At 36.5% G+C, this 18561-nt stretch overlaps 1 protein-coding gene across 6 annotated transcripts in view; it reads left to right on the top strand.

The window, feature by feature from the left end:
• The window catches only part of LOC117403997 (erbin-like), an 89968-nt gene that overhangs the window by 46888 nt on the left and 24519 nt on the right, over window positions 1–18561 (top strand). For 5 of the 6 annotated variants that reach the window (XM_034924138.2, XM_034924144.2, XM_034924140.2 and 2 more), the window contains 12 exons: window positions 482–599; window positions 2355–2433; window positions 3115–3204; window positions 6008–6064; window positions 8714–8777; window positions 9659–9733; window positions 10761–10905; window positions 12018–12090; window positions 12834–12963; window positions 15252–15367; window positions 16652–16721; window positions 17798–17897. In XM_034924138.2, coding sequence (XP_034780029.2) covers window positions 482–599; window positions 2355–2433; window positions 3115–3204; window positions 6008–6064; window positions 8714–8777; window positions 9659–9733; window positions 10761–10905; window positions 12018–12090; window positions 12834–12963; window positions 15252–15367; window positions 16652–16721; window positions 17798–17897 — 1117 coding nt within the window. Of the gene's footprint in view, window positions 1–481; window positions 600–2354; window positions 2434–3114; window positions 3205–6007; window positions 6065–7689; window positions 7782–8713; window positions 8778–9658; window positions 9734–10760; window positions 10906–12017; window positions 12091–12833; window positions 12964–15251; window positions 15368–16651; window positions 16722–17797; window positions 17898–18561 lie in introns of those variants that run through there. The other variant, XM_059008760.1, reaches the window with a different exon arrangement.

The raw sequence follows: 18561 nt of genomic DNA, 5'->3' as shown, positions 1-18561 counted from the left end.
AGAAGACCATTAGGTTTGTTTGTATTTGTATTATATATACAAGTGCACAAGAAATGCAAGTGTCTAGTATAGGTAGGATGGAACCTTTTTATGACCTATCATAATTTTCACTTCGTGGATGTTTTTGAGAGTTCATAGGAACCAAGTTTGAATTAAGTTTTGGAAAGTTAAGAGTTAGGTACAAACTGTCTTGTATAGTTAGAATGTTGTGAACAGGAATTTGCTTAGTATTTTATGACCTTGATCCGTAATCCTTGTATGTCTAAAAAAGCAGCAATTGTCTTTTAATCTTTCCTTGTTTGAAGAATAGCTAATGCTGCTATGAGTTACAGATGACCCCTCGGCATGCTTTTAAAATGATGGTTACTGGTACCTACATTAAGACCACACTGATGAAAAAGTTAAGCATTTATTAGACTTCAGCATGATTTTTAATTGATGTCTAATGCATTGAAGAAAGTGTGTGTGTCTTGTTCTACAGCAATTGTTCAACTGCCAGTCTCTACATAAACTGAGTTTGCCAGATAACGACCTAGCTGTATTGCCAGCCTCCATCGCAAACCTCATCAATCTCAGGGATCTGGACGTCAGCAAGAATGGTAAGCAAATGAGCACTTCCTTTATTAAATACTTAAATGCAGAATTGAAACGAAGGCCTAAATGATCTGGAACTGTATTTAATTTACATTTTGCACATAAATTGATCAAGCAGAGTTGTTGACTTGAGATAATAGCAAAGGCCACGTCCTATTGTGCTGCTTGTTCCTGGTGCAATTACTCCAATCTATTCATCAATAGTGATCCCACAATAATTTCTTTTTTTGAATGCAAACTAAAAGCTTTAAATTCATATGAGTTTTTACATGATCTCTGTTTTCTAGGTTGCTTTTCAGTGGAGTTGGGTAGATCGTCTGTGCACCAGTTTCTCACCTAAGGCTTATCCATTTTTGCGTTTAGCGATTTTGTGGGGTGGGGGCTTTGGATACTGTTTGAGATATTTTCAGGTTATATAAGCCCTGCTACTTTAGCTAAATGTGTTGGTGACCATGAAATTGACCTCCAAACGAATATGGTTCCCATATACTGTAGAGGTCAGTTTTTGCTGTATAGAGGCAGTACACTTTGAGTTATTGTCCTAATACAGTATCTAGTACGCCATTGTATTCCCATGGTTTTCTCAGTTTTAGTACTGGTGTTGCCCAATAAAATACATCAGTGTTGCGCTGTTTTAATCTCTGGCCATATCAATGACCCAAATGACACACAGTTGTGATTTACGTACTGTTTCAGAGCCACTTTATTTTAACCTCTGGATATGTCAATGCTACACAACTTTTTCACACATATGTTTGACATGTTTACAAACCGTTCAATCTGATATGCCATTTCTCCTTTACATTATGCCATTTCTAGTTTTATTGTATATTCTTGTTTATGTATTCTGAGTTTAAATACATGTTGTAGGATGTTAAACTGAGGGTACATGATAGTTCCACTTGCAATAAATTCTACTTTTAACATACAAGCTTGTGTGACCTAAATAATTAAATGTCCCTGTAATTTTAGTCCTTCCATGTTGGGTCTTTCAAGGACAGCCACATCTGAAATGTTTCAGGAGGTAATACTGATGTGTACAAGCCCTTCATAAGAGCTAAGGTCTATCTAATGCTTAACCTTGGAACTGTCAGCTTTCATTATATTCAAAGCCCAGTGGTTCAGAAATGAAGGAATTATGTAGGCTTCATTTCTGAGGAATAAAATAATATATTCACTAAATAAATACTGTGTGGTACAGCAATATTTCTTATTGCCAGTAAAGTACTTGTACATTTTTTTAACAAGTTATATATTTGAATATTTAATATTAACATTGTTCAGTCAGTATGAATTTTATTTTATTTTCAAAGTGAATCTAAATGCTGTTGCAGGTTCAGGTTCAAGTTTGGTATTAGAAAGTATCAGAGGTCAAATTCTTTTTAACTTATAAAAATATCACACATTTAGACATTCACAAGTTTGCAGTGCAGTCCAGTTTGTTTGACAGCTGGGCGTGACTCGGTGTAAGACAGTTAAGTGCCTTTGCCCCCAGAATCTCCTGTTCCTTAACTCTAGCCACTCAGACCTTCTACTGTACCTTCTCATGCTTACAGTTCTTGTTGTTAATTCCTGTTAAATGATTCAAGCACATCATCTAAAATACCTTTGAAACATAGATGTGCTATACACACCTGAAAAAAATAAAAATAAACAAACAACTTGCCTGTGTGTGTGTGTGTGTGTGTGTGCGCGCTTACTGATGTAGCCTAATGGGATAAGTACAATTATTTATTAAATGGTGTTTTATTCCTCTGCAGGCATCCAGGAGTTTCCAGAAAACATCAAGAACTGCAAGGTTTTAACAATAGTCGAAGCCAGTGTAAATCCCATTTCCAAGTAAGCATTCTGATATCAAAGTTGGAAATCAGTCGAAAATTACACTCATCTGGCCAAAGCATTTAAATTAAATTAAAAATCATACAGAAAAGAAAAGCATGATCTAATTGCACAGTGCATTACCAATGCCCTTGTTTAAATCTATGTGTGTGTAATGCAGTACACACATTGAAGTTTATCAAGCAAGAGTATTTGCTTTGATCAGGAACCAGTAATTTTGCAAACCATGAAAAGCAGATGTGATCTGGGAGGAGGGTTTGGTGAAGTTCTGATTTTATTGAAATACATTTACAGGGTTCCAACCCCATGTACAACTATTAAATGACTGAAGGCACTAGCTTAACAAAAGTGGGTTTTTCAGCACCTCTAATCTTAAGACACTGGTGATGTTCATAAACTTACAATAATAGAATCATTTTGATAATGAGCCAAAGGGCTGGAGCAGCTCCAAAGCACCCAATGCTGAGCATGCAGTTCACTTGATGAAACTGTTTAAAAGCGACATAAGCATTATACATGTGTTATATAATGACTTATGAAGGCATTAGCAGAAATGTTTGCAATATGAACTGTAAAATGACATACAAGTTCGTACCCATTTCTGGGATCCAGGTGGTGGTGGTGAACTGCAGCTTCTTGGCCAAAAACTGAATAGATCATGTTTTTTGTATTGCTATTTAGACTACCTGATGGATTCACCCAGCTTCTCAACCTAACCCAGCTGTACCTGAATGATGCTTTTTTGGAATTCTTACCAGCAAATTTCGGCAGGTAGGTCTGAGTTTGTGCCCCTCCTATCTTTGCTGCATTACCCACCTTAACAGGTACTGCAAGTAAGACCTAATGTGTGTAGGGAAGTGACCTCACAGTGGATTTGAAAATTGACCAGTGTGCCATGAAAAGGAATGCGCATGCATGCTCAGAAGTTAGTTTAATTTTTAGGTTAATTTTCCTATATCATTTATAAAGGTAATGTATCTTGCAAATCGAGATACATCCTAATGCGCTTCAATTTTAAGATGTTACTACTTTTTTTTTTTTTTTTTTTTTTTTTTTTTTTTACTTTTAAATAATATTATATTAAGTGAACTTGAGACCTGCTATGTCATCATCTAAGATGTGGTCAAAGTTTTGAATTACTTTGAAGCATACACCGAGACGTTTAAGCACAATGTGGTTAACCAAGTAAAGTTGAGATATGTATTTTTAAACACTGGGTGAGATGTGTCCTTTTTCCCTTAGGGGTCATACATAAATTGCAACTTCAGAAAGTATCCTTGAGTTCTGACTTTTATTGTGCAGAAAATGCAAAATTTGACCTCTCCAATCTATTGGATTTTACAGTTTGCTTGCTGTGATTAATTATACAGGAGGCGTTTGGGAAGAATTTAAAATGCTTAAGCACTCACTTGCCCTGGCATTTAAATATTTGCTTTGTTTCATTCGTGCCTTTGTGTGTACTCATAGTCTTTATGTGGAGTTGGTTCTAGAAAATGAAAGCCTGTACTTTTATTGGAATGTACACTCATCTATAAAATGGATTTGGAGGGATAAATGGTCTTTTTAATGTTAATGGAATCTCCTGGGTCTTGTGGCAGACCACTTTACTGTCCCTATGTGCTGTTGGTTCAGTAATAGTATCTTATTAGGGTAAGTTCCCTATTCCAACATTGGTCTTAAAGGGTCAGATATCACCAGGGCTCCTGTTTCTAAACATGACTCTCCCCTCGCATTCTCACTCTAAGTAGTGCCTTGTGGTAAAGGTGTAACCCTCACCCCATCTAGCTGGGAGACTCTCGGCACGCAGACTATTGTAGAGTAGGTCACACAAGCTTGTATGTTAAAGTAGAATTTATTGCAAGTGGATGGGTGTGTGTGTCAGTGTGCATCCTGTGTCAGCTGGTGCCCTCCGCCCCTGTTTCATATTGTACTGTAGTATGCTCATCAGAGAGGCCTCTCCTTTTCAGTAACTAAAAATGACAAGCAGGAAATCCAATCTGGCAGCGTCATTAAAATTCACTTCCTGCTGAAGTTTCGTATCATAAGTGATTAAAATGCAGTTTATGCAATTTGATGGCATTGCATTAAACTTCCTGAACAACTTCCTGAACCTGTAGTTTTGGTGTAGTGTGTGTTGGGCTGGTTTTTTTTTTTTAGTAGAATGTAAATGTGGTTTTGTGAATCACAATATGACCTGAATTCTAAGTCTAAGAGGTGAATAACAGGAATTATTATTGTGTTTCTTCTTTTTAACTGCAAATAAATACATTACATTTCATTTCAGAAAGAATCTGACACTATCTGGCTCATGCATTTAAACATTTTTTTACTGTCCATAAAACAATACAATGATTACACTGGAACACTTAATTTTGCTTAGATCTATAAAAGGTCCTTCTTGAAGAAAAGCAGCTTTTGGCAATCGGAACCATGGCCAATTTTCTGCAAGAAAGCTCTCCAACCTGACCCTAGCAAAGTGATGTCTTGGGAACTATTTATTTAATGGGAATATGTTCCCAGGAGCGTCCCTGTAATAGGGAAGTCTGGTTTTCTTTATCATACAACTACCTCGGACAAAGACTAAAGGTGTAATATGACTTCATTTGGTCACTTGTACAACTTTTTTCACTCATTTATACTGGGAGCTATATAGGCTGTTTAAAGTCTCACAAGTTGTCTGAGTGCTGTTTTATGTTCACTGAAAAACAATGCAGATTTAAAACTTTGACTTTCTGTTTTAAACACAAACATGGTCATGACCAATGTTTCTAACAATGACGGAGTAACTAATATATTTACTGATCACTAATGCAGTGTATTCATGCCAACTTAATGTGCGACACTAAACATCATATCAAGCTGTGACCCATTCTCTCAGATATGTTGTTGTGCTATTTTAGGATCCATCCAGACCTAAGCAGCAGGGGATTAAACATTTAACAAAGCAGCACATTTTGGGAGAATGAGGATTGCTCTTTGTAATGTCATGTAATGGTGGTCATAACCTTGGCATAAATACATCACACCTGCAGGGTCCCTTTATAATGGAAGTCGCAGGGAAACCGTGATCTCAGACTTGTAAATGCCACTGAGAACATGCATTTCATTTGGAAAATATATTGCTTTTTTAAAGTCTTGCCTGAAAGTAGCAGAGTCAAGACCCAGCCTGATTGAGTTTTATTCAGCCGTGTCTCTTAGACTTTGTTAACTTGGGGAAAAAAACTAAACAAATACTATTAACTGGGGGAAGAAAAAAAACATGTCACATACTAGAAGGGATGATGGAAATAAGACACTAAAAGAAAGTGGTTTGAGCCTTTCTGAATTTTTTACTAATGATTACATAATTCAAAGATCATGCACTTGGGTCCACTCATACAGTAGCACAGGCAGTGGGAACATGCATGTCTCGCAGACCTAGGCACATGTTGTTCTTTTGTATGTTGAGGGATTCCAGTAACTGTGTGCAACTGTCGCCAGGCCACTTGCTTACCTCAGGGAGGTATAATACATACATACATTTACATTGAACTGCCATTTTAACTTTTTTTTTTCTTTTTCTTTTTTTTGGTAGGTTAACCAAACTGCAGATACTGGAGCTGAGAGAAAACCAGTTAAAGATGTTGCCAAAGTAGGTATACAGGTTTTTACTTCAGTGTGTTTTTTAATAGAATGGGTGATGTTTTAAGCTCTCAGTTTACTCGAGAAACACTCAATATTATATTTTGTGTACATCATTTTATATATATATATATATATATATATATATATATATATATATATATATATATATATATATATATATATATATATATATATATATATATATTAATATAAAACCACTACAGCTAAAGGCAATGAAGATAACCTTTTTTATGTGGTTTTATATAAATCTTTTATGTAAAGGTTGGAAGCCAAACAAATGTCTGTTTTACACGATTGATTTATGGAAATTCCTTTTAGTAAAAAGAAGGAACACTTCTTTAGTAAAAAAAAAAAATAGTGTCATGTGGATCTTTGCTAGTGTAACCTTGATAAAGAGGAAATAAACTGTGGAGTCAATATCTGGCCTTGTGTTAGAACCACTTTGTACTAATACATTTGTTTTTAAATTGTTAATTCACTATCAACAGGCCTATTAAATATGTGGTACCAAAATGTACTAAGATGAAACTAACTGATTTACAGAAATAAATCCACTTCTCCTTATTATTATTATTATTATTATTATTATTATTATTTATTTCTTAGCAGACGCCCTTATCCAGGGCGACTTACAGTTGTTACAAGATATCACATTATACATTATTTCACATTATACAGATATCACATTATTTTTACATACAATTACCCATTTATACAGTTGGGTTTTTACTGGAGCAATCTAGGTAAAGTACCTTGCTCAAGGGTACAACAGCAGTGTCCCCCACTGGGGATTGAACCCACAACCCTCCGGTCAAGAGTCCAGAGCCCTAACCACTACTCCACACTGCTGCCCATAGTTGTGAATGTTTTCCTTTTAATGGGCATAATTGTGAAGAAGGTACTGGTAATGGTTATGGGATTAAATGACATTGGCAGTAACCAGTGCCTCATGATTGCCTTGATCTTTTTAATCCTTTCAAACCTGTACTAACCATACAGAACCCCCCCCCCCCCCAAAAAAAAAAAAAAGTTATTTTAAGAATTGCAAACCATTTTGTCATAGCTGGCAATGGACTTCCTTCACAATCTCTTTAAAAAGTGAAAATGGCCCGTTTTGTACAAGACCTGCAAGCCTTTTGTAATCGGTACCTGCTCTGACAGGTTTCGTTTCGATGGGTGGTTTATAGTTTCTGCCTAAACAATCTAAAAATGAATGCTTAAGCTTAGTTTTCATTGTACACGTTATTATAACGTTGAGATCATCCATATAAATGGCAGCATTAATGACTAACTTGTGCTTTCTGGTACACCACTGAAATTATATTTGCACAAGATATAGAAATGTTTAAAACCCGAGGGACTGGTATTTTGTTAATGCAACTATGAATTGAACCCTGAAATTACTGTAAAAAGTGGCAGAATAATATCAAGTCAATACAGAAATCAAAGGAATTGACACACTTGCACACTTGCAGGATACACATATACATGCTGCTGCAGAAGGTTTACAGTGGAACACATTTAGTTTTGCTGCCTGCTGTTATAATATATTTATATTCACATATCCTTGGTCGTAAATCAGTGCTGACCTTATCCACTGTTCGCATCCAGATAAGGTGCCATTACTACACAGACTTGCCTGGTTAAGAGGGAGATGAAAGATGTACAGGGGCCGTACCTGCAATCTGAACACATTCTGAGTTTGGCTTCCTGTTTGAGCCAAATGATGCTGGGTGTGTAATGCATATTCATAAACAAGTTCACATCAATGTGAACTTGTGTACTGTACCTATGCCCTGAAGTGCATTGTATGTGTCAGGAACCAAAGGCATGTTTCTTACTGTATAGTTGGATGCAAATAGTAGGTGTTATTTTATTTATGCAAAACCTGTCTAGAAGTGGTTTAGAATATCCAAATACAGTATGCAGAAATTATTATTGGTTAGTCGGCAACAGTATGGTAATTGAAATTTCAAAGGACTGAGTGCACTACAGAGACTCGAAGGTTATTTACTACTTCTGACGCCCACGCCTAGAAATGATATTGGCATAATGTACCTATAGTAAAACATTTAAGTAATATATTAAATGCATATTGTTTGTTTGTGGTTGCGTTTTTCTTCACAAAGCAGTGATCAGAATGTTGTGTGTAGAATGAAATCTGGCACACAGTTTTACATTTTGTTATTCACGAAGGAACATGCTAATATTTATAAATATACAGTATGCAATGAAAATGTACAGGAAAAAATACAACTTTGATAAACCTTTAGCAGGGGTTTTGATTTTTAGTTTTAATGTTAAAATCAGGATAAATATTGTATTTAAAGGGTTTAGTCAGGTTTTATTCCTGCACATATACAAAGAAAGGGGTGACATTGGGTTCTAATGTCTGAATATTTCCATTTTATACAGAACTTTAAGAAATACCTTTTAATCTTAATATAGCTGCACAATATGAGTAAATGTCAGGTGCTGACAAATGTTAGTGCTTGGAAAATGATCTAATACAGATCCAAAGGATTGGATCAAAGATTCAGACCTGTTTTCGATTATAGTAAGAAGTTTAGATTTTAAGAGTAGTTCAGCTGATTTCTCCAGAACCTAACTCTCTGTAAATCCCTCCTCCTTGCAGAACCATGAGCAAGCTGACCCAGCTGGAGAGACTGGACCTGGGAAGCAATGAGTTCACAGAAGTGGTGAGTATCAGCTGGATAAAGAGGATTTGAACATTGCTTAAACCACATTATCTCCAATTCTGTTTCTAATCAACAGTAAACTTTCAAAGCAGCTTAAAACATGTGCAGAGGGATAAATGGTGCACTGAAGACAGCAACTGTTATTGATTCCTATTCTGAAATGTTTGCCAAGGAAGCGTAGGGTTCGGATAGGCTGTTTCTTTAAAAAGATAAGCAATTTTTAATTTCTCAATTGGACATGCTTTTCAGAAAAGTGGTGTTCTCAGAATTGCATGAGTTTACCATTTAAGCACTAGAACAAATATCAGGGCTTTTTTTTGCACAGGTTTTACTCTTCCATAACTGTCTGAATTGATTGTCTGTCTCATATATCCTAATACAGTATCAGTTATTTTCAAATTACAAAACAAAGCATAATGTCTGTAGTGTTGTATGCTTGGTGGTGTCAGAAGTAATTTACAGAGAGAAGGTGAAAATGTATAAAATTGTTTAATATAGTTGCCTGAACTAATTTCTTTGCTTTGTGGTTTTATACATATACACATGCAAATGCTTGTCTCTGGCAGTTTTGTGAGCTAAAATTCATGAATTGGACTATGAAATAAAATGTCTTTGAACCCTTTGAAAACAGTATTTTTATTACTCTTGGTTATAATTTAAATTATTCTCCACTATAGAACCAAAAGTATTCATATGGTGGTAAACAAAGGATAAACCCCATATTTTAGTTTATTTAGTTGAATGTGCAATTTAAGCAGTCCTTTGACTTCCTGCTGTCTATAGATGCCTTTCACCACTTGATCGATGCTTTATTTATTTAAAAGTAAAGCTGCCTTACAGTATTTGTAGGGTATAACTGTCTCCATCTTCTCATTCTTCAGCCTGAAGTTCTTGAACAACTCGCTGGTCTGAAGGAGTTTTGGATGGATGGGAACAGACTGACATACCTTCCAGGGGTATGTATGCATTATAAAAGAGCATTCATTTGCTGAGGTCAGAAATAAGAATACTGGGGTCAGCGGTAAATTTAAATCTTTGAGGTTCAGATGCACTGCTTGCTCACCTAGTAAAAGGCACTGCCATGTGAAGTGTCAGATGAGTCATGTGATCTGTTGGAATCCTGGTCCCACAGTTGCCTGTATTGGCTGGGGGCCCACAGCAAGCACTGTATTGTCCTTTAATCTCCCACAGTTAAGGGGCGACCTGTATTTAAAATCTCTGTTTTAAAAATTCTGAGTAGAGCAACATTGGTCAAGGACATTTCTGCTGCGATTTATTTGTTCAGCAAAATGGCCAACCCTGGGGAGAGTTGGCAATAATTGAGCAAAATCTGAAAACAAATGAATTAAGAGGGAGCAAAGCCGGATAAAGATTAATGTAGCAAAAAAAAAAAACATTCCTGCAGTAAGATGTATTGCATTCATTTCTCTACAAGAGGTAAGATTTATAATGCATACTTGTGTATAAATTCAGCACTACTTTATTTAAAACCCCCTCCTCCATGGTGTGGTCCTGGTGTAAATACATTTTCTTTCCTTCCTTGGTGGTTTTGAATAAGCTACTTATTCTAGTACCTAAAGAGCTGCCTCAAGAATACTATTTAATCAATAATTATTGTCACAAAATACATTTAAAATCCAATTGGCTCTTTCAGAAAGTTAATTGTTAAAGGACATTATGCAGGCGGTTGAAATCCCTGGTGTATAGTCTATTCCTCTGTGTTTTTTTTAATTTATATATTTTTTTTACTTGTTCCAATGAATGTGTTAATTAAAACAGATGCAGCAGTGAGGTTATCTCCTAATAGAGAAATACTTTTCTGAAGTCACCCCCAGAGAATTTGTTACAAAGAAGTCCTCTGCCTACCGTATCTTCTGTTTAAAATAAGCCGACTAACCTTTCTGTTGCTAGGTTTCTCTTTTTTTTTTCCCCCTGACCTTTGCATCCCTACCCCCTGGTTCATTTTAAACATTCTTCTTGCAGGTAATTGGGACGTTAAAGCAACTGACCTATTTAGATGTATCCAAGAACAACATTGAAATGGTCGACGATCGGCTGTCAGGCTGTGAAAGCCTACAAGACCTGCTGATCTCCAACAATGCACTGCAGCAACTTCCAGGATCCACAGGTTGGTTTATTTGTCTTTTTTTTCATTCTTTGTATCTGAATTTTGAGTGTTAACCTTTCAGTTTTCAGAGCTCAGTGGCTACAATGAGTGAGGCTGAGGGTTTAAGATAAGAGCATAAAAGCAGCAGTAAGTAGGGAGAATGTTATAAGGTCAGGCTCAAGTTAAAGCTGAGATTTGATACCTGGTTTAAATTTCAAATGTCTAATTCAGTTGAATATGATTGTCGGATAACGCTTGAGTCAAGAGACCACAAAGAAAAATTCCTTGAAAGCCTCAAGTCCCAAGCGGGATGTCCTCGCCTACTCTTTGTGCTGACTAGATAGATAGTAGCCTGTGTATTGCACTTTTCCAGCAGCAGCAGCTGTCTGCTATATAAAGTCCTTGTCTATGCAATGTTACATTACCGTAAACTAGGCAGAGAAAAATATGAATTACAAGAAAGGGCAACTTCTAGTCCTGGTGGGGAGGGGGGGAAGCAATCAATATGTGGAGTTTCTTTGGTATGTGCACATGATTGATTGATTGATTGATTGATTGATTGATTTTTTTAGGTGTGGTGTGCATCCAAAATGTTGTGGTCATGTACGATTCCTATTTCCTTTTGACAAGTGAACATCCCCCACCTCTCCCAGCCACACTTCTTTATTCTTTCATGTTAATTTCTTGACATGAACTGCAGAGATGATGAACGGCTCTTTTTTCATAGATTTGGATTAGTTGACATAACTTACTGTATCTGGGCAGAAGTATTAAAATCTGTTTTAACCACTCAGTAAGGAATGTGTAACACTGTAACTCTGGCTAGAGAATGGGTAGTTTCTGTAGTGGGTGGTTTACTAATAGACATGCATTCACTGACTCAGGAAAGATATTTGTACAGTGTTTACAAACATTCATTTGCATACAAATTGAGTCTTTTATGCAGTCTTCTTGTTTTAAGTCGATACAAGATGGATACATAGAGGAGGAACTATTCATTTAACTGACTGATTTGTTCAAACTCTTGGCACCATTTTAAATATACTTATTTAATTCTGAAACCCAGGGCTGGGTTCAGGAGTATGAGTTTCTGAAATTGCAGGTACAGTAGTTAACTCTTTTTTTGTCTTCAGGTTCCCTGAAGAAATTAACATCACTCAAAGTGGATGAAAACCAGTTGATGTACCTGCCAGACTCCATAGGAGGGTAGGTGTTTCTGCTATGCAACAAGACATGCACAATTGTCAGTAACTTTGGGCTTTTCAAACCTAGTGTTCCTTTGGCTGGAGATTCAGACCATGTTGTCAGCAAAGTGTTGTGCTGGGTTATGGAATGCCTAATAACTTCTGATAGCAGTAGTTTCATAATTGCCATGGCCTGGGGTATAAAATGTGAACTTGTAGTAGTGGATACAGATCCAAGTGTGCATTTGGTGAAGAGTAATCCAAGGTCATCCTCCTCATAGACTGTGCCAACATAACAGCAATTCTGAAGCAAACTCTACTCCTGTCTGTGGATGTTGTAAACCTGCCAGGAGTGGCATTTGTAGATCAAGCTCAACAGTCTTTGTTACAGAGTTAGTCTGGTATTTTTGAGAAGTTACACACATACACTGTAATTCTCTTTCTGTGGATGACAAGGGTTTTGATGGTGACTCTGTTTAGAATTGTCTGTAGGAATTTTAAAACCCTGGTATTCTCTCTCATGTTTGTGGATGAGGATCCAGGTTTTCTACTCTGAGTTCTGGAGTCAATTTTGCATTCTACTGACTCTACTGACCTTTTATTTTTTTTTAAATGCAGTCTTTAATATTAATCCGTGTTTGCATTCCTGAAAAGCTAATTGAGCTGTTTCCAGTCTTTTCATAAAAAGTATTACTTGTGGAAAACTGTCATGTATGTGGGTCTCTTGTGAGTGATCTTTACAATTACTTACTACTTTTTGTATAGACTTACATCCCTGGAAGAGCTTGATTGCAGTTTTAATGAGATAGAAGCTTTGCCGTCATCCATTGGGCAGTTCACCAACCTCCGGACCTTTGCTGCAGATCACAACTTTCTGACACAGCTGCCTCCTGAGGTAAACCACATTTTAGTTTGGAACATATGAGTCAGGCCCATTTCTGGAACACGTGGCAACGTCAAACAGAATTTGTTTTTGAATGGAAGACTTTGTTCACTTCACATGCGTTCATAGTCATAATTAATTTAAATTGCCAATGATTTATATATTTCCATCTGTACTATAAAAGTTATTCTCATCTTGTTCCAGCCATATCTTCAGAACACTCAATCAGCATAGTGTGGTCTTAAGTGTGTTTGTTCCAGTATGAAACTGGGGCAAGAGAGACATTGCAGAGTGATTGCCTCCATGTATCACATTTAGTATATGGTAGACTGATTTTTTAAAATTAATTAATCTTTCTCCAATATTGTACTATAATCAATGCACAGCCCTCCTTTTTGCCTAAATGTATTTAATTTTTTCCCCTGCAATCTGGGCTTCAAAACCTGTGTCTGTGACAGCGACTGGGCTGAAGTGAACTCAGTACATCTCAGTACATCTTTTAAACTCAGTACATTTTATAAACTCATACTGTGATGGTCCCAGTTCAAATCATAAGAACATAAGAAAAATGTTCACCAATAAATGCTAGTTCAGGGTGTCAATGCTTCAGCTCCAAAAATGTGACTTGGGATTCCTTACTTTCTCCACAAAAAAGCTTCCTAACCTCTGTGCTACGGCTGTTTCCATTCAGTTTCCAATTACAGTAATCTGTTGTATATTTTCCCATCACATATCCACCCTAACCGCTTATCTGCCTATCACATATCCGTCCTAACCGCTTATCCACCATGATCAAGCTCTTCTTCAATGCAAAATGCCTACAGGAAAGCGAAAGCGAGTTGTGCTTATAATTGAAAAAACAAAATGGTAAACCTATGCATTTTGCTACTGTGTAAATTACCTGACACTAATGTAAGTGTATACAGCACTGTGACACGGATGTGTGCCTCTGTAAAAGCAGCTGGGACGCATAACAGGAGACGCGTTGTTTGGCAACCAATTGAGCAGGAAGGTTCGCCCTGTGCTGAGCTGATTGGGAGGTTCTGATTGGCTAGGGGGTGTGCCCAGGGAACCTGTGCGCAGCTCGAGGCGATGGCACTGCCATGGCTACACAGACGGGCACTCCAGAGGAAAACGATAACAAGGGATTTAGGGGAGCTCCTAATCTCAAAACAATAATAGTGTGAATATAGTAATTGTTACAGCTGTGTTTTTAAACGGGATTAATTTATCTGTCTTTACTCTGGTCCCACTGCAGTTGGATATGTGATGTATGTCCTCTGGTCTTGGTCTCTGTGCTGTGCTTAATATTAAGTAGGGTTAACTTTGTCAACTTGATTTCACTCTGCTGCTGATGATTAAAACTAATGAGATCAATTTCAAATGGGTTTAAACTCAATCCCAGTGGCTGATAGAAACCAGCCAAGCCTTGCATTGAGTTATCCAGTCCTTGTATAATTTATTTTAGTTGTTAACCAGGATAAAGGCATTAAGAGATTTTAATGTCATTTCCATTGCTGTTTTTTTTTTTTTTAATTAAATTAACTTTTATATAACTATAAATAGATGCTGAGGCAGCATTTGAAAATGAGGTAATTTGTAAACATTTTATTAAGCAGCTAATGCATTTCAGGTTTTACATATTGGCCGGCAGTATTCATTTTACAGTTTAATACAAAGAACACTAAGCACTTGCCACCTAACTTGTATTACTAATAAAATACTGCTGATACTATGAAATAAACAGAATCAAATGTAAATTGAGTAGTCCTTTATTTTTGCTGACTGGTTTTACAGGAACTCTTAAAACTAGTAGAGGGAGTATTAATGAGTGTGGTCAATTATACAGTAGTTTCAGAAGTGTGATTCAGTCTGTTTCAGTACAGTTAATCAGGGTTAACATTTCCATATCCAGCTGTTGCAAGAATACTGTCCCCTTAACAAATTAGAAATGTCAGCTGTTGACACCTTTTCAAACTACATTGCATGGTCTTCAGAAGTCAGGAGTAAGGTGAATATGGTTAAAATTAAACTGTTGAGGTAAAGAGGCTTGGGTGGTTTGTCAGCCACAAAACTGATACCACTTGTAAAGACTTGAATCCCCCTCACAGCCTGCGCACGTACAGATTCATTTTAAAATCTTGCTTTTTAGATCTTTTAGAAAAGCACTATAGAAATACAAGTGGTATATATTTTTCAATTTTGGTAGAGTACTGTATACAAAAAAGACCATGGTAGAGTATGCAAAGACAAAATGTCCTTGTGCATTCATGGATGTGTTCTCTCTTCATTAACTTCAGATTGGTAACTGGAAGAATGCAACCGTGCTGTTTCTACACTCAAACAAACTGGAGTCCCTGCCAGAGGAAATGGGCGAAATGCAGAAACTTAAAGTTGTCAATCTGAGCGACAACAGGTGGGTGAAATCGATGTTTGTCAATCACATTACAGATTTTGTGTTTTTAACTGCAGTTAACCAGTACATTTAAATTAAATTGCATTATAAAAGATTTTCACAATTTAGGAAAAAATGTCCTAATAAACTGTGGCTAATTTACCATGCATTAACTTGTGGAGGACTGGCTGATCCTGAGGGTTTCCGCACAGTGGTCTGAAATCTACCAAGAGAGTAGAATGTAGAAAGTGCCACTGCTTGAAGTTAAGTGATGCTGGAATAGCCTGCACACTTCAGTGACTCCAAGTTTTTTTTTTTTTTTTTTTTTTTTACCCAACACTCAAATAAAAAAATAATTTGCTTGGTTAAGCGAAAGCTAGCAAACACTGGTTCCTCAGAAAGGTCAATAAAGAATACACTATGATCATGAATCATGTCTGTGTTTTCCTGAATATTTGGAACAGGACCTGTACCCTCCTCCTTTTGGGTCTTGTCAGTGATAGATGCATACTGTGGGACACACAGACCTTGTTTTAGATTTGTATGATTATGCACTCTCAAAGTGAGGTGGTGGTAACAGCAGCTCCTAAAGACAGGACTACGTGCAAAACACTAGAAATACCAAAGTGATGCAAGCTACCTGTTTGTCTTTTAGAGATGTATTTAATCTGATTAATTGGCAAGCTTGTTTTATGCAGCTTATTTTAACTGCTGCATTTTTTGGCATTTTGACACTAAAATTGACTATCAGAACTGAACTGACCTGTAAAGATGATTTACCATTGAAATTAATTTGCACAGCTGATTTTAAGCACCAAGATTTCGATCTTTATCTCATTTATTGTTTCCATCTCAACCAGGTTTTTTTAAAAAAAATGTATTGCACCATTATGTGGCATTAAGGTCAATCTTTATAATGAATACCTCCATTTCTTACATGAAGGGACTTACCGTAAAATATACGATCATCATGCTAGAAGTCTAGTCTGTCGGCAGAAGAGACAGCTAAGGTTGTGTTGGTCTCCCTAATGTATTTTATACATTTAAAAGAAATCCTATATGTGTGGGCCCCTGTAAATAGAAAAGCCCTGTGCCACTAAAGAATCTTTAATTACTTTTTCCCCACTGGGCTCCATGTACATGACTGTTGAGCATTTTACAGTCTTATCTGATTCAAAGCTGACTAATGGCTTGAGTAAAATACCCACACATCAGCCCAGCTGAAAGTGTTTTGTTTCAATACCCATGCTAATTTCTGTTCATTTTTTGCATTAACTGGACCATGCAATTCAATTTCCTCCACAGGCTGAAGAATTTGCCCTTTAGCTTTACCAAATTGAGCCAGCTGACAGCAATGTGGTTGTCGGAAAACCAGGTGGGTGGCTGTTTTTTTGTTTTTTTTCTTTAAAGCTTGAATTTCTGGACAGTTTTTTCTTTATTTGCCCACTTCTCCATCTTCCTGTTCCTTACACACTATTGACGACTCATGTTGTCTTCCATTGGAACAGCAGTCTTTACCATGGCTGTGGTTCATATTATCATTTTTGTTTTGTTTCCTAAAGGCCAGCTGGCTTTGAAGTTTACTGCATGTAGTACAAGACAAATCGACTGTGCATGGATAGTGTAGGGGTCAGATATTTACTTACATTTTCATGGAGTATATGTAGGGAAAAAAAAGGGGTTATGTTTGCTGTACATACTACAGCTTATTACATGCGTCTACCAAACGGGATTCTTTTGTGATGCTGGTGATGACTTGATGTAACAGATCAAAGTACATAAAACTAGGGTGTTTTTAATGGAACATCATGAGAATGGTACAGGTGATAACATCTGTTTGACTCAGAGTGACATAAAGGCAAACAGGTTCATTGTATTTTAGTATCAAACTGAATGATTGTGACATTGAAGTTTTAAAATTAAATATGCACTGAAACATAATGTTATGTTAAGCCACTTTTTTGTTGGGGGTGGGGGGAGGGGTATGGTGTGCATTACTGTATTTTAATAACCAATGGTTACTGGATACAGAATATTTTCTTATTAATATGAACTTAAGTAGTTTCTAAATCATTTAGATTTGCTGTCACAGATGTTTAAGTGAAAATTACCACTTGCCAGCTGGTCCATATGGATTGTTATCTACAGATACAGATTACTCCTTTGCAAGCTGCTACTGTTAGTATGCAATCAAGACAGCTGATGATGAGGGGTGAGCTTTGCAACGGGTTGGTTTATTACTAATGAGAACATTTAACCTTAAATTCAGGCACTGTTCACATCCAACCCCAAAAATAAATTCTGTGAATGTGACTGGAACTTGTGTGGTAGTGCTTTGTAACTAAAAAAAAAACAAAAAAAAAACCTGTTTGACAAATCCACTGAAGTACAATACTGTAATTATGAAACATATTCTATGATTCCTTTATGCTAATTACATTTCTCCTTCAGTCTAAGCCCCTTATACCCCTTCAGAAGGAGGAGGATGAGGAGACGCACAAAACTGTGCTTACCAACTACATGTTCCCTCAACAGCCGAGGACAGAGGATTGTAAGTTTTAAACAGCTCTGCTACAAAAGCAGCTTGGTTACAATGCTGATGTTGGTCTTTTAATTCAAATAACTCCTTAAATACCAACATTCAAATACTATTTTTTTTTTAACTCAGAGTGCTCTGTTGTGTTGTATTTTAACGGATACATTTTCTTGTTTCTACTGTTAAGCATGTAATGCAATTGGAAAAACACTTCATTATTCTTAACAAACTAAAACCCTGGAAAGATGATCCTGACTTTAGTGTCATAATAGGGAAAATGGAGGTAGAGCGTTCACGTTTTTTTCTCGCTTGTTCTAGGGAGGCAGTGTCTTGCAAAAAATAATTCTGATTCACTAATTTAGATGCTGTGCAGGTAAAGTGTCAGACACGCACTAGCACATTCAAAACACTGATGGATTACCTTATTCATAAAGGGTTATGGACTAAATAAGCATTAAGTTGGATTCATTTCTTCTTTTACCACCCAACTCGAGACTGCTCTCTTTTGATGAAGATCAAATAGCGTCCTTTTAGTTTGATTCCTTTGTAGAATGTATTACTGTATTTCACTCATTAGCCATCCAAAAATCTAAATGTATCACATGTATGTTTGCTGTTTTTATTCAATTTTATTTCCTGCTTGGTTTGTGAGATATTGCTGAATGTCTGGTATGAGATC

The sequence above is a fragment of the Acipenser ruthenus genome, chromosome 1, assembly GCF_902713425.1.
Source record: "Acipenser ruthenus chromosome 1, fAciRut3.2 maternal haplotype, whole genome shotgun sequence".
Classification (NCBI taxonomy): Eukaryota; Metazoa; Chordata; class Actinopteri; order Acipenseriformes; family Acipenseridae; genus Acipenser; species Acipenser ruthenus.
The sequence above is the reverse complement of the archived record's forward strand: the minus strand, read 5'-3'. Positions and strand labels throughout refer to the sequence as shown.